We start from the raw sequence: 23,545 nt of genomic DNA, 5'->3' as shown, positions 1-23,545 counted from the left end.
GACACTGCAGATGATCATGTCAGCAGGTGACTGTGATGACTGAGAGTCACTTGTCTACAGGGAAAGAAGACAAGGCTTGTCAGTGTTTTCATTGCAACCACTATTTGTCTTGCAGGAGGAAGCCATCTCAAATGTCTAAATTTTCTGTTGCTTTAATGGATTAGGTAAGCATCCGAGGAGGATGTGAACCTGAACACAAATAGGTTCTGTCCTGTTCTCTTCCTTGCCTGCTATGCAGATATGGTAAATGAGCATATGCCCTCTTTGTAGGCTATGAAGAATTGAGTAATTATACCTCTCATCTGTGCAACATCAAACAAGCCTGTACATCAAGAGGAAACCTTTATAATGGTCTCCCAGCTAATGTCCTAATGTTTCGAGAGAGAGAGAGAGAGAGAGAGAGAGAGAGAGTTGTCCCTCCAACACACAGTTGTATCTAGACACACAAACACATGCACACAAACATTTTATGAACATAGCCCATAATACTGAAGTGGTGGGAAAATCAGTATAGTTTTTGTGATATGTAATTTCACAAAATATAATTTGTGATTGCATGAGCATTCATCCCTGTTGCTGTGATACCCTTTAAATTAGTTCTTTTGTAAAGAGACACAGTTACAGAGTCAAATTTTTGGCTTGCTAATGAAAAATTACATATTAGCACATTCTGTCAGTAGCTGAGCTTAAGCCTCTGAGTTTATTGCTCTATATTGCCCCCATGTGGAACAACAGAGACTAGCTCTTTTCTAAATCTTTTAATTCAGTTACAATCCACAAGACGATTTCATTTGGTTGGATGGAATATAACCAGCTGGTCCTGGTCTGCAGGCCGTATTTTTGACAGCCCTGGTCTAGACAGATATTCTGGACAAAGGTGGCAGGTCCATTTATCTGCATTAGCTGTAGTGGGCTTTCTCAGAGTAAGCAAGCTCATTGGTGGCCAGGCTTCAGTTTGCACCAGGGAACACCAAGTTCCAGATCAAAAGACATTAGAAGTCAGTCACTACTCTTCAATATGTCACTAAATCAATCAGGATCCTTTAAATGCTCTGTAAATTCTATTGAGGTTGATCAAAACATGCCCATTCAACAATGTACCTACCCCTGTGTCCTGTAACCCACTTCATTTAGGATTTATCAGGAAGGCCAGAATCATCCAAGCCTCAGGTAACTGGGTGCTACACAGGACTGGATGATGACCGATCTGAGCCAGAAGCGCTTTCTCACCAAAGGCGTTGAGGTTTCCACAAACATCATGCCAGACCTTGTACTGTGGTCCTCCTCTCTGCTCCTTGTGTACATAATAGTGTTTACAGTACACTGAGAAGATGCTATGGATGAGGCTTAATAATGTGGCGCTTGTATTGGATGCCATACAACTGCAATGGTAGGGCGCAGAGGATTTGTAGCCATGTCAACAACCAGGCTTCTAAAAGAGATAAGAATGCAAGGTCAGGCCCATCATCAAGGCATCAAGTGGATGAAGAGGAAGGATCCTGGGCCCCAGACGTCAAATGGAGTGAACCTGTGATGCCAACCTTCACTGCTGAACCCTCTGGGTGTGTAGTGGGCTCACCAGCAAAACACTGAGCAAGTTGGGTGCTCACTTGGTAACGATGAAGATACCATCATTATCCCTCCAGAAGCTTCAAGCAGCAATACACAGTTTCATGCAAAGAATACAGGGATGATAAGAACTAGTTGTATATAACAAACATAAGAAAAGTCTAAGTCATAAGAAAAATGTACAACACTATTTTGATGGTCCAGTTTCCTCCTTCTTCCACACTCATTGACAGTACCAGTTTTGAGGGGATTGGTAAAGGGAGCATAGACTGCGTGAACGTAAGAGACAGAAACAAAGCCAGATGCAGAGAAAAAAATAGAAAAAGAGACAGATATGTTGCAGGGGTTGGTGTCAACCCAAAAGCCTGGTGTGATCAATAAAACTTTCTGAATTTGGGTCACAATGCTTCATCTGATATTTATGCCACCAAACCGGTGCTGGAGAGCTCTAGAGAATCCTCGGAGAGGAAAAAACGGAAGGAAAGAAGGTGGAAATGTGAAAACATTAGAACAAGAAGAAGAAAGAATGGAAGCTCCTTCATTGACTCCATCTTTGAAAGTGAGTGAAAGCTTCAAGGCTAGTCGTGGTTAAAAATGCAGGAGAACAGAGCAGCATTTTGATTCTATTAAATAAAATATTTGCAAAGTGACGCGCTGGGCACTTCAGATAAACTCATCAAAGGCTGAGGTTATTGGCACCATGCAGCAGTTGATACTCCATAAAACATGAAGACATGAAGTGTGATGAGAATGATATAATACTGACTCTTGTGGGCGTTTGCTGCTCAAAAGTGAACTTTTAAAAGCACCTGACAGTGACCAGACATAAGCTGTGTACATATTGTGACATGTACCGCTGAATCCAAGCCAACAGCATAAAAGAGTAATATCAAAGCTGAAATGGAATCTAACATAGAAGTGCTCTGGGGAAAAAACATAAAAAATAACTCAAAAGAAAAGTCATATCTAATTTAATTCAGATCATCTAAACCAGATCATATCTTTCATCACCTTGATTAGAATCTGCTCTAATTTCCAGCAATCAGTATAGTCATGGGCTTAGAAAATTGACTGCAGTACACTGCTGAGGAGCAAAAAACACAAATCAATAAGGAAACAGAGACACAAAGAGAGAAAGAGAATGGAATTAGGGGTGGGAGGGTGTTACCGTTGTGATAACGGAAGTGTGTATTTTTTTGATGACGTCATCCATCTCGTGGAGTTTGGGCCCGATTAGAGAGCTGTGCGGCCCACTGATGTGCCCGATGTGGTCCAGTCCCAGATAATGCAGGATCAACACATCCCAGTCGTCTCTCTTCAGGGTGCTGTCCAAATGACGTGTCACATTGTTGTCCACCTGAGACACACACATCCGCATACGCAATAAAATGAGTCATTTTCAGGTAGACAGATCATATCTACATTAGCTAGCTTAGTCCTAAGGAAGTCCAATAAACTAGGGTAAAGGGCGGCAACTAACGTAATATAACTCAAAAGTGTAACAAGCTAATTATGTGTATTAATGAATAGCATTATAGTTATATTTTATATTATATATATTTTTTTATTTACCTGAGCAGCCATGTTTATATGACATCACGTGCTATACCGGGCATTGAAGACAGCCTCTTGACTTTACGAATAGCAATTTCGAGGGGAGGGGGTGTGTTCTTTGATTTTTCCTGAAATTTTTCTGGAAATTCTGAGTTATGAGTTTTAGTCAAATGGCGCATTAGTCAATTTCTAATTTAATCACTAGTCAGGTTTACATGGACACTTTTTGCTTCAATCGGAATGAAATCAATCAGATTGATTAATCCAATCGCAGTGTTTACAAGAACGCTGAATAAAGTAATCGGGTTGATATGCACGTTTACATGACAGAATCGGACTTGATCTTCTGACATGCGCACAGCGCACGAATACACGTTTCCCGCCGATCCAACACGCAGATACTAGCAGCCACTCTCTCGCCATTGCTTCTTTTTTTCGTTTTAAAAAGCAGACTTGACATTTGCCTATTTCAGCTGCTAATTAGAAAACGACGAGCGCGTGATGTTTGTGCGGCACTGCGTGTATTTATCAAGCAATTAAAATGCCCCTTCCTGAGCCCAGAACAAGGCGTCTGTGGATGAGGGTCCGAAGCAAGGACTGGTGGGACAACGTCATCTTGCACCACTTCACAGACGAGGAGTGGAAGGAGAATTTTAGGATGACATGACAGTCATTTACGACACTATGCTCAATGGTGGAGGGGAACATGGCACCTGGTGAGGCTACGGTCAGAGCCCCAATACCGCTGACAGCCGTGCGTCATACGTCATTACGTGATTTGTATGTCATTGCACATGCGCAGAACTATCTGGTTTCATTTTCAATCCGATGAAGTGTTTACATGTCCTCTCCATCGGATTACAAAAGGTTTAAACCACCCCTTACGATCCGAATGAAATTTTAATCGGTTTTGGCCAATTCATTCCGATTGACGAGTTTACATGTGACTTTTTAAATCTGATTGTGCTTCTAGTCCAATTAAGATCGGATTATTAGTGTCCATGTAAACGCAGCTACTGTGCCAATGTCACAGGAACTGTTCAAGGTAATTAATATTCCTATTTTTCTACCAAGAAATGGTACTGGGGTGTGCTATTTTTTTTTTAAACAAACCTATAAAATGAACTGTTTTCTTTTGCAGAAGTCAACAGGAAGTAGAGTTTTTCTTTATCTGCTTGTTGGAAGAAGTAATAAAATGCTGGTAACAGTCTTAACAACAGTCTGCTGAACCTGCTTGTGCACCATGCAACTGTTAATTGAGAACTGATAGCCCAAATTTATAATCTGCTTCTCCCGGGCACCTAAGCTTGTGTTTTGTCGACCCCTGAGTTTAATCGTTATCCTTATATTGCCTACATAATTAATTAAACACAATTGAGGTCTTTAGATGTCATTTTTATTGATTTCGAAACATTAAATCAGAAGCTCTCTATTTCAGTGTCTATTTGGTTGCATACTATGGTGCATTATTCATTTATGATTATTTCATATTTGTCTCATTGTGTTTTGTTTCCAGTTTTGATCTGACATTATACATCTACTACTCTTAAAACCGTCAACTGTCAGAACCATTCTTAAAAGAACAGATCTTGACCCCTGCCTTATTGGAAACCTATTGACTGATTTCTAACCTCTTATATCACACATCTGAGATATTAAAGCATGGATGAACGTCATTTTTCTAAAACTGAACACTGGTAAAAGTGAAGTTTTACTTATTGCCCCTAAGGTCTTATTGTCCAAATGCCCTTGCCATTAAGACTGACGAGGTATGAGATGGAAAAACTGGGCATTATTTTCTACCTTTCTCTTAATTTAGCTGAACACAAATGCTGGTCCTTGCTTTTATCACTCCTCATCTTGACTACTGTAAATCCGTTTTTCCCCATTCCTGGCTAAAACCATACAGCAACTTCAGTATATACAAATCTCAGCTGCTAGAATCCTTATAGTGCAAAACCTGCTCATATTCCAGCTACAGTCCACAAGCTACCGTGGCTACTAGTTTCAGTCAGATCCAGTACAAACTCCTGCATTAAGACACACAAAGCCTTACATGGCCTTGCTCAATCTTACCTTTCTGAGCTGCTCAATCCCTGCACCCCTGTACATACTCTCAGATCTTCTGACATCGAGCTCTTAACTGTCCCTGAGTTTAAATTGTCCACAAAGGGAGGCAGGGGTTTAAGTGTCTCAGCACTTAAACTCTGGAACAGACTACCTCAATCACTGCTTTATCTCTTCTTTTAAAGCTGAGCTGAAAACGTCTCTGTTCTCTTAACACTTTTTCCTATCTTCCTCCTCCTATGTTCTTGTTGCAAACTCTGTCTGTTGCATTTAAGAAAGCTGCTATATAAATTGGATAACAATAATAATAATAATAATAATAATAATAATAATAATAATAGATTATTATTATTATGAATATAACCATTAAATGTGGAAGAAAACACTTTTCTGGTGATTCAATATGATAAAATAATAAAAATGTTCAACACTGTCGATATTTATTCTGCTTTATCTTTATTTTATTCTTACTTTCTTCTTATGTGTATTTGTGCCTTGTCTTTTATGTATTGTGCTGGAACACACTAATTTCCCCTTGGGATCAATACAGTGTTATCTCTCTATTAAACGCAATAAACCTACTTTGTTCCTAATTGGAAGAATAATTGTTGTAAATATTTGTGATTGCAATATTGGCCAAAATAATAGTGCTTATAACCATACAAGAAGCCATGAACACAATGGATTTTGCAAATGAGCAATGAATGTTCCAGTGTAAGTAAGGAAAAAAACACAACAGGGCATGCTGTTATAGGAAAACAATCAATAGTAGTGTGGTGTGTTGCAGCCTGATGAAAAGCGGAGGTAGTGTTACCACTCCGAATTTGATTCTTTCCCAAGAAAGAACAAGCCGTGGTACAGAACGTGTCTCCGTATATTAACAATTACAGTAATCAACATTCAACAGTCTCTAAAATAATAGCACAGTTTTAATCCATTTATTATTTATCTGTCTTAGGTTATGTGGAGAGCCCACCATGGAAACAATAACGTGCTTGAACGAGCGCATTAATATAAACCTGTGACTTGGCTTGCAGTTGGCACTCCTGTCAGAGCTGCACTGTTTAAAATGAATCAATACTTTTTGACCAGTCAGACTGCAGAATTCAACAGTGCTGTGCTATCATACATTTTAATGACTGAGCATGAAGTGTTGAATCTACCCATGTGTGCTGGTAAATGTATTACGTAATTACTCAATTTCTTTTTGTTGGTCATTTTTTTTATTAATACAGCCCTTTTGTGAAAAAGGCCAACGTGCTTTGGCCAACTGAAACGAAATGAAACATAAAGAAAGGAATTGTAATGGAATCCTTGTCCTCTCTAGCAAAGAGTCTTTACCTTATACCTCTTATACTTGTCTTGTAAGTCTTATACTTGTACCTCTGCTTCCCTCACCTCAGTGTAGTCGGAGACGAAGAAAGACGTGGTGCCGTCGTACTCTAAGAAGTGCTTAGGGAAGAGCCGCACCCATGTGTCATCACCGTAGAAGATGATCCTTTTGCCAGCGTTCTTGGCCTGCCAGAGAAGGTTGTCCTCTAAGAGAGCCTGGGAGTTCAGGTTCATTACTACATCGATGAAGCCGGGAATGCTGCCTGTGGTTAGAGCCTGGCCAAGAAAAGTAACAGTGTAGAGAACAAAGTTATTATTATTTATAACAATGTGAGAGAAAGGCAATTAAAGTAAGCTTGAAGGCAGAGTTTTTAAGTCTAAAAACTTATTTTAATAATGGTGGCAGCCTGGGAAAGCCCGTTGTATATCCCTGCAACTGAAACATCAGTTGACCAAAACATCAAAATTGGGTTTTACTTTGCTTTAGGAAAGCCTAAATATTCTTCCAAAAGATGGTTAAAAAATTTTTTATGAACTTTTGAAACTTGCCTAGGCTTTCTTTAAAGATCATGTTAGGTACTATAGATAAGTAGTCTGTTTAACCAACTATAAGAATGGCTATAAGCTACAAAACCAAGCTAGGAATAAAGGGTATAGAGGCAGACATAGTTTTCATGGCCATACATGCCAAATTAAATGCAAATTAAATCAATAATACTGTAGAAGTTGCTTTTAGTCGATCAGTGTGTTGGTGTTAAATGTCATTTTTTTGTTTCACACAATTGTTTGAATGTCTTTGTATGCTGCAGCTTAAGATTTCCCTTCACTGGAACTAAAGGTCTAGTTTCAAACACGTTCCAGCACGACAATGCCCCTGTGCACAAAGCGAGATCCATGAAGACATGGTTTGCCAAGGTTGATGTGAAAGAACTCGAGTATCCTGCACAGAACCCTGACCTCAACCCCACTGAACACCTTTGGGATGAACTGGAGCGCTGACTGAACCCCAGGCCTCCTCTGTTGACACTTGATCAGTGCCTGACTGCACTAATGCCCTTGTGGCTGAATGAGCTCCACAGCCATGTTCCAAAATCTAGCGGAAAGCCTTCCCAGAAGAGTGGAGGCTATTATAACAACAAAGAGGGATTAAATCTGTGTTAATGCCCATGGTTTTGAAATGGGCACATATGTCTGTCAACACATTTTAGCCATATAGTGTATGTGCAAAATTGGATCAGGAAAATGTGTCGTTATCAAAACTTTATATACCAGATATGGTAAAAAGTTCACCCCTTCCCAGGCCACCACACACATTCAACATTCTCTTTACATTCTAGCTGCTGTCAATCAAATATCTGCTCCTGGATTGAGTAAACAGGGGAATAAATTAATCATGTGGACCAGCAATGTATCTATCAAAGCAAGGAGGTGTGCAAGCTGCCCCTGTGTTGCACTAGCATTCAGGTGTTATAGCTTTGCCAGTTTGCGTGTAGGCCTGTGCCCAGTCAGGGTTAACCAAGTTACCATGGCAACAGCACCCAGTGATGGTAAAAAAAAATTGTTTACCACCAGTTATTTTTTAATTGATTTTTTTTTCATGTATATCGTAATACGACACTAGTATTCCCACGTGTGGACATGTTGAGTGGAGTTGGGTGAAAGCACCTGAGAGGGCAGGTCACTGTGTGCTGTTACGGTAGGCAGATATCATGCCTGTACTAAAAGCATACTTATAGTCTTAAGTAGCCTAGGTTATGTAAACATACAATTAATAAAAATAATAAAACAAAAAAACAACTGCGTGCATATCATTCTCAAAACTCAGGCTTGGGGAGTTTGCTTTAGAAGGAACACTTATAAAGCAGCTCGATTTCTTTCAAAAAAAAAACTTTCAACAAAAACACCTTTAAACTAAAACGAGATTGCAATCTCTGGGTGATTTGAAGGGCTATCTCGCCTTGCTTAAGCACTCTCAATATGGTTGCACTTGCATTGGTCGATCGCTTCCTCATTACTGGTGTCATTTAGATATTGCTTTTAGAGCAACTTGTCGTTCCATCAGCTTTTGGAAGGTGCTTTCAAATAATGAAGGTTTCAGTGTATTCAGCATTAACAAAAATAAGTGAAGAAGGGAACTGTGTGTGCACAGTGCTTATATTACTTGAATATACAGGGTGTCACAAAGGTCTCTATTCAGAGAGGAAATTAACACTTTTATGTAAAAAAAATCTTCCAAAACTTTTCATTCCTATATATATATATATATATATATATATATATATATATATATATAAAATTATTTTTTTCAGATAGCCTTTAAGAATGCCTGACAAAAGAAAAACGTATTGAAATCATTCTCATGGCTGGATCGCAAAGCTGTCGCATGGTTGCGATGAAAGGAAATATGGCAAGCACGTCACACACAACACTGTTGCCAAACTTATTTACAAATTCAGAAAGACTGGAAGAGTTGTGGACCAACCGAGAAGTGGACGTCCACGAACATCCAGTGATGAAGGCACAACCGACGCGGTGCTGGCACACATAGTCCCCTATGTATGGAGACATTTGGGACACCCTGTACTGTAGATAATAAAATATAGACTAAAAAGGAACGTAGTTAATGTCTCTTAGTTAATGAATATGCCATAAACTCAACAGGTCACTCAAGAACAGTGTGTCAGGAGGCAGTATTTCTTCCGGAGTGATTAAAATGCTGAAGAAGAAACAAAGAAGGCTACTTATGCCACCCAGTTTGTTCTTCTCACACTCCTGCACGCCTACACACGATTCACACCATAATTACTGTGTTTATTCTGACTGCGAACACGAGAGCCTTTAACATTACAGTGATTTGCCTTAACATCATCTCCTGAGTCAATTAGCGTCTCTGAGAGTGGAGTGCAAGTTATAACTAGCAGAGCAAGGACGGGGTCAGCGTGGTTCTGCCACTTTCTCTCTGCATTCGTCGCGCTATTTATCTCCTGCATTTCTCATCCTGTGCCTAGCCATGTCACGCACAGCATCCCGCGCTCCCAATTTTTACCTCGCGCTCTTTCTATGCTACACTTACGCTCTCATATAAAGGCACGTATTATCTCCTGTAACACCTTTCTTCTCGAAAATTATGAATTTTTCATGTCCTACATGCACCTTCGCAGCATCTCCTGTTGTGTATTCTGCCTTTCCTCTCATCCAGCTACTACATTGTATTACGTCAAGGAAATGCATGATTATTAGTCACACTATTTTCAGTCCTAAAGCTGTGTGTCATTCTTCACTTATCAGAGTAACCTGTTTATTCAGGACAAAACACGGAGCTTTTTCATTTCCTGGCTCTGCTGCATTTGCAATCACATTTACACTGAAACACAAGCAATTAGGGCTTCCCTCTCTCTCTCTCTCTCTCTCTCTCTCTCTCTCTGTCTCTGTGTGTGTGTGTGTGTGTGTGTGTGTGTGTGTGTGTGTGTGTGTGTGGGGGGTAATCACTGTCCAGGACAGTGCACAGAGCCAACCAGAATGCCACTGGCATAGCTAGAAGGCAAGAAGGAAAGCAGTTCCTAGGACGAGTGAGAATCAAACGCGGCATGCACAGGTTTTTTTTTTCTTGTGCAAAATGGAATCCCTGAGCGCTGAACGTCACTTTAAATCAGGCCTGCCAGCGAGACAGGAACCTAACAAATTATACTGCCACAACTGCAGGAACATAATTAAAACTTTTTTAAGCTCAATATTGTGTGTGTATTGTCTTCGGCACCTCGAGTACTGAGAATTCCCCTTCATGTAATTTATTCATGTTCAATATACAGTATATTAAAACAGTGTGGTATTTCCACTGCCAAATAACCATCCATTTCCCTCAACTCTTCTCACTTGGGATGCCCCCCCCCCCCCCACAAAAAAAAAAAAAAGGCCTAAAAGGATGAATACTAAAATATCTGTTTTTTTTCTCAGATCAGGTCTCAGCTGGGAAAAGCAGTACAATCAATATTCTGTCTTTACTCATCCTTCCAGAATATATCCTGCTGTGCTTCAAATCAGGACATCTGGAAATCCTCCTAGATAGCAGTTGTATTTGTCCCAGGACGTCTCCGAGAATGCCTTGTAAAGCATTTAAAAACAACGCTCATTAAATAACAATTATTATACGGGTTTTTATGCCTAAGAAACCCCACAAATGTCCTCCTCCTGTGTCACGCAAACGGAATATTTTTATAAACAGTATAAAAAAAAGAAATCTGCTATTCTGTTCAAGGTTATCAGTTGTTTTAAAATTGCCGCACTGCCGCAGAATGACATCTTCAGACATTAACTTCTCTTAGCACATGTTTGGGCATGGTTAATTTTACGTTCCGTCTCCTAGCAACATGCAGAGTCTTGATCAATCTTTTAGATTGATTCACAGAGACTTTGATCAGTCATGATCAAATATTTCGACACAAAAATGTCCATCAAGCTCGTACTCCTCTTCATCTCACATAAATATTATTTTTTTCATACCAAGTAGAAGAACATGCATGTCAATACTGATATGAATGAAATAAATAACCTACTTAGTATTAACATTTTATTTAGCTCTGTTTAAGTTGGTCGCTGGCAATAATGACCTCCTTGTGCCGAGTTTTATGTTTAAGATGTTTAAACAGTATCTTTAATAGAGAGCAAGACAGCAGACAACCTGACTGTGGTCATTAAAAATGAGCGTAAGTTACCGGGACTCATAGTATGAGCATAATGTAGACCCGGGAGAAAGGAAGCAGGCGTCTCAGTGCTCAGTGCTCGCACAACTGAAGTGCTCGCATGCACGACAGTCTCTCTGCACGCTAGCTTCACTGCTTCATGTTCATGAATTCCTGTGTGTGCACACAATCAATGCACCTTGCACTCATTTTTATTGACCACACTTCCTGATACTGCTCTGCATGCCTGGGCTCTCTATAAAAAAAATACTGTTTAAGCGCAATATTGATATTTTATCAGGTTACTTAAGTAGCTCCTCTTGATGTTTTTTTTTCCCACACAACACAGTTTGTAGTCTTTGCTTTGATCACTAAATGTGAAATACAGTGGGGTACAAAAGTCTGAGACCACATTGACTATTTAGGATTTTTTTCTTTTTCATTTAAACCTGGAAATAAACAGAATGTTTTAGAATTTTGAAATATTTAAAACAAAGAAAGGAAATGTTCAATATCTTGATTATTTAACATTCAAGATTCAGCACAATTTCTAGGTCAACATTAAAAACTTAAGCAAATTTATATATATATTGTGTGTGTATATATATATATATTTTTTTTTTTATTGTACAGAAGCTCAGATTTTCCTTGAGTCTTACCCCATCCATTGAAGCTGCATTCATACAACACTCCTTGGATCTAATATGGATCGTCAGATTTTACACAAACTTGTGGAATCAATTCCAGCTCGAGTGCAAGACATCATTAAAGAAAGAGGGAACATACCAAGAAATACTGAAATATTTCTAAGAACATACTAAGAAATACTGAAATTCATGACATTCTACTATTCACTCATGTTAGTGCTGATACTATAATTTGTAAAGAATAATTTAGTAATTTAATGTCATTATTTTTTTAGAAAGAAAATCCAAAATAGAAGCATTTTCACTAGTCTCAGGTATTGGACCTCACTGTACGTTCAGATTATGACCATTTTGTGTCCATAGTTCTTTAGCGCAGCAACGTACACTAGACTTACACCACATAGTAGCACATGCTATAGGATGCTGGTATCAGAGCGTTTATTATGAATATGAGTACAAGTAAATGATCATTAGATTGTTAACTTGAAACATCTTGGGCAGACTCATTAGCATAAATTCATTAGCTAGCCAACACGGCAAGCTGAAGCTCCAAAGTGCTGCTCAGTGCTGCTCATGTTTGCCCAGAAACCTCATTCACTAGGCTAAAAAGAGGTAGCTGGCATAATGTACTAATGTATGGAGAAACAGTTAGCTAGATAAATGCATTAACTCAGGCTACGTTGGCATTCCTACACTTCCTGTTTGTGCCCTCAACAAAAGCTCAATTTATGAGATACCATGTTTTGTCCTTGCTTCACAGGCAAACATTTTTATTCAAGCCTACCTAGCTAGCTTATTCATTTAACTGCGAGATGATGTATTTTCCCAGCAGCAGAGTTATGTGACAACTTTGTGCTGCATTATATTTTGTTCGGTTTCCGTTAAACGAACGAATGTGTCTAGTAAAAACCGCCAGCCAAATCGTTAATCGGCTGATGTGTGTATTTAAGCAGAAGTTAGGATGTGGAACAAGTAGCTCATGCTATAATTACAGCATCATTATATATAAATGTAGATACTTACCAATTTTTTTAACTTTGTCTGGTTGTTAAACCTGTTTGTTCGCTAGGTAACTACGACTAAAAAAAGTCTGGACATAAAATCTGTTAATGTGTCTACCCCTGAAAATCTGAAACACTTTATTGCCTATGAGTTGCGTTGAGAGGAATTGGTTTTGGTTTGGTGCCAGCGTGCAACATTAAACAGTACACCAAAACACACAGTGCGGCAGGATCAGAGAGTGATGCTGTGCAGTAGACACAAACGATTACACAGAGACAGGACATGAGACAAGAAACCTAAGACATGGTGTCAGTGTGTGCAAACTGCAATGCAAAATATTTTGAAGTGGTTCAGCAAGATGCTATGGACTGAGTGTTTGGATAGCATCCGGAAAGAAACTGTCAAGTTGGCGTGTACTTCAGGAGGTGATGGACCTGTAGCGCCTCTGTGATGGCAGCTTGACAAAATGGTGGTTGCTTAGATGTTTGGTGTCAGCAGCAATTTTCACTGCCGTCCTCTTTGCCCTGATGGTGTAGAGGTCCTTGATTTTGGCGAGTTCACAGCTGATGATCGTCTCTGCCACTGTGAACCACTTGCTGCAGTTCTAGTCTTGTAGACGGGAACCAGACTGTATTGGAGGTAGTGAGCACACTTTCCACGATGGCTGAGTAAAATCTTTGAGATACATGCTCTCAAAGCCAAAGGTAAACCCCCACGATTGTTACTTATACACTACATATTAAAAAACTCCTTCTTCTGATAAGCAACTTGAATCATTCACATGATCGCCATTAAAAAAAAAGTGGCTGATAAGCAGCCAGTGATGAAAAGTTTTAAGGTTTTTCCAGCACTACTGAGTACGAAGCAACCCATGACCTCATGTTTTTAGCTGTGACTATCTGTTCAGCTCTCGTGCACATGCCTCATCTTGAGAAATTGGGGGAAATTCAGTTTTGCCGCACTTGTATTACTGGCAGCTTCTTTAGCAATTCAGAAATGCTGTTCTCATGTGTACGGGGAAAAAAACAAAGTCTCTTCATTAATAAGCAGTACACTTCCAGTTATTTCATCATTAAAAGCAGCACCAGAACAGTGCTTAACAAAATACATAAACACAGACACACACCACAGCCAAAATAAACACACTAGGGAAAAGATTGGATTGATTAAAGGCAAATAGAAACAGGACTCAATTTCCATTTGCTCCACTTCAGTGATTCTCATGAAGTATGTCCAAGTCATGTCCGAGTCCAGGTTGCTTTTTTTTATATGACATTCGAAATATTGCTACATGTTAATTTTTTTCCATTAACACAAATACAATTATAGGTTAATACACCTGCCAAGGTCTATAATGTCAGAGTCAGAATTATTGGCACCCTTCAAGAGATTAAGAAGGACAAACACCCTGACATAATATTTAAAGTAAATCCAAAGAAAGTGTCATCCTTGGAAATTAATCTATTAAATACATGCACTATATAATACAATGTGTAAGACTAAATCTGATGCATGAACATACTGCCCACACACACCAAAGAAGAAACCAAAGATCACAGTTTCAAAAGTGCAGTTAAGTTGATTCCTCTAATCAGCTATTAGACACCTCCATAACAACAAGCTGTTCAGAGGCAGGGAATAAAAGAACCCATGCTGAGAGCAACCAACAAAATGCAGCTGCTGAACGACAATATTAGTTGCTGATTTTACACATAAAAGCAAAGCTTTAAATGCTCCCATATCAAATGTATGTTCAGCAAACTGTCTGTCTGTACTTGCGAATTAATTACAGGGTTTGCAATTCAAATTACAGTTAATTTTAACATTTTTATGTAGCAGACATTTTTTGATATAATCCATTAAAAAATTCAAATTACATGATAAGGTAGAAACTGTAGTGCACATACACTATTTGGCCAAAAGTTTGTATATGTGCTTTTTGAACATCCCATTCCAGATTTAGTCCCCCTTTGCAGTTATAATAACCTCCACACTTCTGGGAAGGCTTTCCACTAGATTTTGGAGTGTGGTGGTGGGGATTTGCTCATTCAGCCACAAGAGCATTAGTGAGGTCAGGCACTGATGTCAGGTCAGGAGGCCTGTGGTGCACTCAGAATTCCAGTTCATAACAAAAGGTGTTCAGTGGGGTTGAGGTCAGGGCTCTGTGCAGGACACTCAACTTCTTCCACTCCAACCTCAACAAACCATGTCTTTATGGAGCTCGGTTTGGTGGAGAAGCTGCCACTTACCTTGGGGGTCATGCTAAAACGCTGTATATACACGCACTCACTCCAGTTTCTACCTTAGTGGGCTTGACTATGCTGTTTAAACTCTGTCTTTTTTTTTGAGACATGTTTTTGTTCCTCTTTCACCTGAAAAAGTGCTGCTTTTGACTATGCTCAAACTACATTTTCAATGCCATCCTTAATACATACTATAAAGTTAACAGGCGTTAACTATGTTCTTGTCTTATGTTAGCTAAATCAAGCAGACACTGATCGATTTTATTTCTCAAACACTGCATCTACCTGGACAGAAAGCGAGCTCACCGTGTCACTGCATCAGCCGAGAGAACTCGAGAAGAGATAAGAGATTACTAATGTTTGATGAGGGGAAGGGGTGGGGCTTCCAGGGTGTCAGTTAAATCAAGTCAAATGGCTTTACTGTTATTTCAACCATATACAGCTAGTACAGTATAGAGTGAAAGGAAAGAAGGTTCCTGTAATATCATACAGTTTAAAAATCTACACTAATGTCAGTCATTTTTCTGATTGACAGGTCACATGTCAATTAGCTTATCAGAAGACTGCTCTTTTTGCATATTTTTGAGTGATAACTTGTAGCAGCATATACCAATGTTAGTTCCTATGCAAAATGCATAAAAGTTGGCAAGTCTGTGACATTGTGCAAAGGGTTTTCATTTATGAGTTTACCGTGAAGACCTCTATATCAGCCGGTCACTGTCGAGACTCAGTTATGAAAAGAAAAAAAAAAACCTGTCTTCAGAGTCAAAGACTGAATTGTTAATAGCAGTCTGGAGAGGGCATTTATTGTTTGATGTGAAACACTACCTGCAGTTACTGTATATCTAACATTATTTTATAGTGTTAATGTTTTCTTCGATATTCTAAAACAGTACACAGTACTAATGAATGAAGAAAACACTTCTCTAAGCCGTTGTGACTGGAAGTGTACACCTAATTCATTACAGAAGTGGAGGTAGGATCATAAAATCATTGCTTTGTACCGGCCAGATCAGTCACCTGTGGTCTGAACTTAAGAGATCATCCACACGCACAAACCTGAGAACCTTGTTAGACATTAGAGGAAAAGGTCAGTGCTGGTATTCGTTTCAAGAGAAGCTTCAGCAAATATTAATTTTTGAAGCTGATCATTTTCAAACCACTGTTTTGCAGAATAAAAAGACCAGGGTTAAATAATATGAAATCTACAATCCTACAAATTAAACCCTTTAAAGAAAATACACACAAGTCCAAAAAATTAGATCTGGGCACACTGAGGTAGTGAGAATGGAAAGATGTGTTTAATTATCACGTAGACTTGCAGTTGCAGTGCATAACGTCTTAATGGTCCTAAAAATAGGCCTTGTTTTCTCTATAGAAAAAAAATTATCTCTTGATTTCTGCCTGGTGAATTTGAAGAGAAATATGATATTGACATGACCGTAGGCTATAATGAACACTGCATCAGTCTAAACTCTTGAGAAAATGATGTGATGAGAAATGGTTCTATGAACACGTCCATCTTTGTGTGAAATACTAAGCACTTGCTAACTCAATAATCAGAAAATCATTTGAACTCCACAAAGGGGAGAAAGCAGAGGGATTTATGCAATCAATGGTTTGAAACTTCTGACACAAATCCTTCTGCTAACCCTATTTAAATTCCAAATTCAACCTATTTTGGTTTTGTAGGCTTCCTACAGAAAGCCAGTCTACCAGATATAAAGGGGAACAGCTGATCTTTTTGTGAATTAGTTATAATGGAGACAGGATAGTAAGATGTGGCCAATACACGCTTCAAAAGTTTCAATCTTGCCATGCTGCTAGCTCTTTTTTTTCTCAGAACACAGAGCCTAGGAAAAAGCAAATCTAAAAACTAGAAAATTTCAGGAAAAGAAAAATTAGCGTGACAAAAAAATCAACATCTCTGCTTTAGAAATAAGTCCACATACTCTGAAAAAAAAAAAAAAAAAAAGACATATGCTTATCAGAGGAAATCTAACGAATAGAGAAGAACCAAAAATCCTTATTTGGCTATTTGGCTGGTTTTTTTTTGCTACATGGACAAGGAGACATGATGTGCTTCCATCGTGTGATATAAAACTATCTATAGCTCTCTCCTCAGCTACGCAAAATCTCATCAGCCAAAGTTAGTGCTGAGATCTCTCCAAATCTCCCACCCTGCCACATCTGCTGGATTACTTTGAGCTAGGACACTGTAAAAGGATCACTGCCTACTCGTGTAAACTTTTATGAGGTATTGATTAGCTCATAAAACATGGAAGAGGCCTAATGCGTCTCAGACAAGGTCCTGCAGAGGGGAAGCCTAGGAGGCTCCTTTTTTCAATCCTTTTTTTTTTGTGTGTGTGTTTAGGCAGGAGCAGTTTGAGGGTTAAAGGTAAACCAACACAGAAAAGCAGTAAGCGAGCATTCTGAGATGCTGTCGGTATATATACACACACGAGTTAAACATTATATCTGCCATCATGGGGTCTCGCTGGCTCTTTTCCTGAGCATAATAAATCTGCTGCTGTATGACTCATATATTTACAGTTGGAGAAAAGGTCAGCTCCAGTGCTGCAGAGCTTCATGCGCTTTAACCTTCTTCTATTTATTCCCTCAGTGAAAATTAGTTGCATTAGAGACTTTCTCCAAATAGCATGAAATGTTTGCTCAGTTTTTTTATTTCATTTATGTTCCAAAATCATTAGACCCAAGCCAAAGTAGGTTGTCGTCACAGAGAAAACCCACAGAATGTGTCTTCATTTCACAGTACACAAACGTATCATTTCCAGGAAGTATTTGGTTAAGCGATTGTTCCAGAGTATGCCACTTTTCTAGCTGATCTCCATTTAGAGCACTTGGGACTATGCCTACAGACTGTATGTATTACCCAATATGTTCTTAGCTTGTATCAGGATTCATGTGCTTTTCCCATGTGAGCACCACTCTTTGAATATAATGCCCATTTCCTGTTTACCATCCCCTTCCTTCTAACATGCATTAGCAACCTGAACACGTTACGCAGGAATACGGTTGCTATGGTGTCGCGGTTTTACGGTAGGGGTGGGCAATATGACAAAAATATCATATCATGATTCTCGAAGGGATTTCTACGATATATGATATGTATCAGGATGTATAGGTTTACTTACAAACTGCCGGTAAGACAGTAGTGTTGCATTTAAAAACACTGCTATAAATAATAACATAATAATTTATTTTTATGTTTTAAAAATAAAGTTAAGTATACAAAAAATAATGTTTAACACTGAAAAAAGAGATTTTGTACAAAATTGCAATATCACATCAGCTGATGGAACTCCGACCATTTTCATAACTTCATCATGGCACTGCTGACACACTCTCTTTTTTTTTTTTTGTTTTAAATAATATTGTGTGTGAATGTTTGCATAAGTCAAACTAAACTAAAAAATTTCCACCAGAAACTCTGATTTCTCACGTACATATGTTGATCGCCTGTAAAGTGCAAAGTGCGTTCCCGACACAGCTCATTTGCATTTAGTGACAGCAACAAAATTCCATAAAAGGCCAAATGCACAGAGGGCTGGAAACACGAAATGACTACTAAACGGTGATAGAAAAGGCATAAAGGCAGAAATGATATTATTTTATCTCACTTCTATGCCAATAAAAAAGATTCAGCAGTGTAACTGCACCTGAAAAAGTCGAATTCTAGAGAAAAATTACAGAAGGTGAATTAAGTGAGGTGACAAGAAAACGGTGTAACATGAAAACTGCGCTGTTCCCAAGTGATCATGCACACCAAGCACATCACACAGGGAACTGCCATTTTAAAACTGGTTTCGGTATCTCAGCTGACGTGCTCGCAGTGTTGAGGCATTGCTACGGTTTACGGGTACACACAGACAGACCGGCCCATCCCCTGTTTATACAGCAACAACAGCCTGACCTAGTGAACTAGCATGAGGATGTGTTTTTGATAAAGACTACAAAGTACTTCTGTAAGCTATTCTGGATAAGTGCGTCTGCTAAATCCTCTAAACATAATAAAAAATAAGGAATTTAAACTTAACAGTACAATCCATAATATAATTCCAGCAATCCATGCAAATGATATGATTTGAAGTCGATCAACTCAAGGTTCACATTGGTTAGTCTTATTATGCATGGATTTAGACGCACTGAGGACAATGAGTAGGATACGAACATTTATTTTCGAGCACGGGATGGATTCGAACGATTTATGAATAAATACGTACGTATCCAGCTTGAAAAACATTTCATAGAAAATCCATTCTCAAAAAAATCTTTCTAAGAAGATAGAACAATTAGGGGATTTGATCTTTTTGTTTCCATTTGGTTTGGGTTGTATATACATAAGGATGTGCAAAGAGACTTTGGTACAAAGATGTCTTGTATGTTTTTAAACGGTCGATTGATACTGTGAACCCATGACATATTTAGACTAGGTTAACATATCGTGAATATTTCAAACCGTAACAAAGTTTGCTTATCCAGACATCTGGCAGTTCCTTTCATCAGCTAGTTTCATTTATGTATGAAGGAAAAACAGTGCAGTAAACACAATATGACACAATAAACCCAGGATTTGATTAAATGAGTAAGGTTGCCTGATTGCTGCTCGTTTTCCTACCTGCTGTAGGTAATGGATGTCAGCACAGGACAAAGAGGAAGCCAATACCAACGAAGAGAATGAAACAGGATGGAGACCTTTCAGTGCAGTCATGAAGAGGCCTGCACATCTCAGGAGTGTCAAGACCCTCTAAGCATTTCTTTAGAGACGACTCTGTACGATCTCTTTGTGCAAGTTTTCTACCCTGTCTTTTTTTTTTTTTTTTTTTTTGGAGTGAATAGGTGCATGCAGTGACCCAGAAAATAAGATACAGCAAGAAAAAGGAGCCACATGAAAGGCTGTCTTCTCACCAGACTCGCTTTACTTTCAGATTTAGATTAAATCCTATCTCTGACAAAAGAAATAATCCAACTAGTATTAAATATCTACAAAAGAGCATTTTGCAAACACAGCAAGGCCAGGAAAGTATGTGGTCAGGGGTATATGATTTTCAATAAAGAGCTCTAAACAGTAATCTTAGCCTGAAATCATTTCAATTACAAAAGCTACATGAAGGGTTCAAAACATCCCGAATATATAACGCTTTTGTGTGGTCAGTAATACAAATATATGAACATAGATTGACAGAATTAATAACAAATAACACTTCTAATTAACAGTATTGTTTAAATATTAGACAAGAGACACCAGGACACATGCTGCTTAATCATTTTTCTACACTTTATCTGATACGGTCTGACTAAAGAAACATTTTGATGATGTAATTCAGGGGTGGACAAATCATAAATTTATTATCGAGCCCTGTAGGCAAGTGAAAGCTTCACTGTGCTGCCCAGTCCCATGTTTCGGTTGCCTGGAAACTGAATAGGCTAAAAAGTGATAGGTAACGTAACGTAATAACGTACGTCTGTGAGCTACGTACGGAAAGAAATGAGTATACGATCATTATCCTCTTTTAACAAAATTTCAAACACATTGTGTTTGCGAACTTGACAAAAAAGTCACCAAGTTGTAGGTCAAAGTTTCAACTATGAGATATGGCAACATATCACACATAAAAGTCATTAGTACCACATTGAGATCATCGTATCATCATGAAGCGTATTAAGTTTAAAGGTACAATAGTTAATAATTTAAAAAAAAAAAAATTCCTTACTTGTACAAATAACCTGGACAATATGTAAAACATGATTAAAAAACAATGCATTAAGCCGTGGCCTTAGAAAAAGTGCATTAAGTCACTGAGAAAACACATCGCCTCCTGTCAGTCATTTGATAGACACTACACTACAGGCCATCGTAGATCCTGGGGGCGGAGCTTCGTGAACATGGGAACCAACCTAACCGTTAGAGACCTAAACTTGCGGGAAGAAAGACTACTCTTATATAATGCACCTTTAAACAAGCATACCAAATAATAACTTTTGTTTTGTGAACATCAGTAAGAAGTAGTGTTTTTTTCTTTCTTCTAGTTAAACCTATAAATCTACTTGCCTGCCAGATAATTATGAATAAACAAACTAACAGCCCAGATACAAAATCTGCTTGTCCTGCATGTTGGTATAGGGGTGTAAGGATCAGATGATTTGGGTCGATGCATCGATTTAAAAGGCAAAGACTGAAATGAATCGAGGCAACAATCAACAATTGATTATTATCAATTATAACTGATTATTATTGAAAAAGTACAGACAACTGTTGTGTGAAATATAATTCACATTTATCTACTGATTATCCCATAACTTCATTCTCAAATTAACAGTAGGCTTACGCCAGAATCTGAACAAAGTTGGTTAAATATCAATTGAAAGCTACTAAAGCGAACTGCATTGAGGTTCAGTGGTATCACCAAATATCGAGTTGTTGCTTTAAGAATCAAAATCGCATCATATAGTGTACTGTACTTATTTGTCTATCCCTGTAATAAGACAAATAAAAAGATATGAAACACGTCAACAGTTTTCCCTTGTAATAAAGATGTGTCCTTATATTTGACTACTCTTCAGGGAAAATCAAAAAAGTTTTCTTGATCTTGTAGTGTGAGAACGTACACAGTGAGCACATAGAACACTGATCAGCAAAGCTGGAACAAGCAGAGCAACAAACAAGGGCAAAGACCACTCGTTCTGTGCGGATCCAGGAAATAGGCACAATCTGTCAACCTGCTCTGTGCTCTCTGTCACCCTGTACACCAGTGGAAAGGGACCGCAATTAAAACCACCACTGACCGGATATTATTTGGCTAGTGGACTATTCTTAGCACAGAGTTTTAAACACTTCCCACTTTAGTAGACACATGTTTCTTGCTGGTTGTAGAATATTATGGGGTTTTAATCCTTTTTTAATCCCTGTATATGCAAAACTTGAGATTATACCTCTAACTGAACTTATTTGAAGTAAATGCCGGTGCAGCAGGGATAGAGGGATGCTGTTTCTATGGGTTGCTAGGGAAAGTTATCTCTTTAGACAATACATGACCTTGGGCACCCAGGCACGAGTAGTTGATAGAAGAGTTTTCTGGAATTGGGGAATTAGAACCTGAAGTGGTAACGTCTAGGCTGTAGGCATGAAGCTTTAATAAAATCCATCTGTAATTTTTTTGTATGTCTTTTCTGGAGATCTAAAGGAGAGAAAAATCTACAACCTAACACTGATGCGGCTTGTAGGTATAAAAATAGTACGGCTCATCTGTTTCCAAGCACAATGTGTTTGATATTTCTCAACCAGGCAGTGACATTTGCTTTATTACTTTTTTTTCGTCCTCTCTCTCATACACTCAAGCGAGCACCACGTGTCTCTACCATTAAAGTATCACTGCTAGGGCTCCCAAGTCGTCCTATTTGTCTGGAGATTGCAAGTTCGAATCCCGATGATGCCGCAGTCCAAGAGAGCAAAACTAGCCGTGCTTTCAGGGAGGGAGGCGTGGAGGGAGGGGTGGCATACTCTGGCTCCCCTATCAATCACAGCGACACTAGGCAATCAGGGGCATCTGTGAGCTCTTGCATGCAGAAGAGAACGGATAGCGCTTTCCTACGAGTGTGTTACGCCCTGACATTGCATGAGCAGCAGTTCGAAAAGATGCGGACGGCTGGCTTCACATGTCTCCGAGGAAGTACATGATAGCTTTCGCTCTCCCTGGTAGGAAGCTCTCATTAGATAGAGGAGAGCTAACTGGAGGGTGAGAACTGGCAATGACTAAATTAGGGAGAAAATCAGGGAAAACAGAGAAATGTTACTACTAGATTTATCCACTCAAGTGGCAAATGAGTGCTGTGACTAGTGTTGTAACAAAAATATCATATCACGATGAAGACTTTTCTACAATACTTTATATGTATCAACAAAAAACTGTGATAAACAGAATTTAATGACAAAAACACCAGAAGCAGGATTTGCTGAATGGTTTTTTAACCATTTACCAAGATATTACAGTACTGTGTTATCCCAGAAAAGCATACTGTGACAAAATTTATCATGATATTAATATGAAATCATCATATAGCTCAGTCCTAGTGTCAGTATTTTTCATGAGTAAGTATCAGTGGTCTGCATGGTTTCAGCCGCTTTAGTAATGTAGGATGTAGTAACGAATATACAAACGTGAAGAACACAGTGTGTGTAAGGAGTGTGTGTGTGTGTGTGTATATCCTTAAACCAGGTGCTATCATGACATTTCATGAAGTTCCCTCTGAGAATAATACGGAAGAGTCAGCCAGTCAAACTATCTCTCTCCTAAAATATTTATCGCAGTCTACAAAACACTACCTCCCAGCCAGTACGGTTCTTTCTACCACGCTGAAGCGCGAGACATCTCGGGCAGCAACAGCCCTGTTTTAACGACATGGTTCCTCCATATTGTGGCAGTTACAATGT

The 23,545-nt window shown here is 38.8% G+C and overlaps 1 protein-coding gene across 1 annotated transcript in view; it reads right to left on the bottom strand.

Annotated features, from left to right (window-relative positions):
* pigg (phosphatidylinositol glycan anchor biosynthesis class G) overlaps positions 1-23,545 on the bottom strand; it is a 118,158-nt gene that overhangs the window by 92,707 nt on the left and 1,906 nt on the right. Inside the window, exons 3-4 of the mRNA XM_026917949.3 lie at positions 6,589-6,798; positions 2,738-2,926 (exon numbers count right to left, since the gene is read on the bottom strand). Coding sequence (XP_026773750.1) covers positions 2,738-2,926; positions 6,589-6,798 — 399 coding nt within the window. The remainder of the gene's footprint in view (positions 1-2,737; positions 2,927-6,588; positions 6,799-23,545) is intronic.

This window comes from Pangasianodon hypophthalmus, chromosome 7 (assembly GCF_027358585.1).
Source record: "Pangasianodon hypophthalmus isolate fPanHyp1 chromosome 7, fPanHyp1.pri, whole genome shotgun sequence".
Classification (NCBI taxonomy): Eukaryota; Metazoa; Chordata; class Actinopteri; order Siluriformes; family Pangasiidae; genus Pangasianodon; species Pangasianodon hypophthalmus.
Note: the sequence above shows the minus strand (reverse complement) of the source record. Positions and strands in the feature narration are given on the sequence as shown.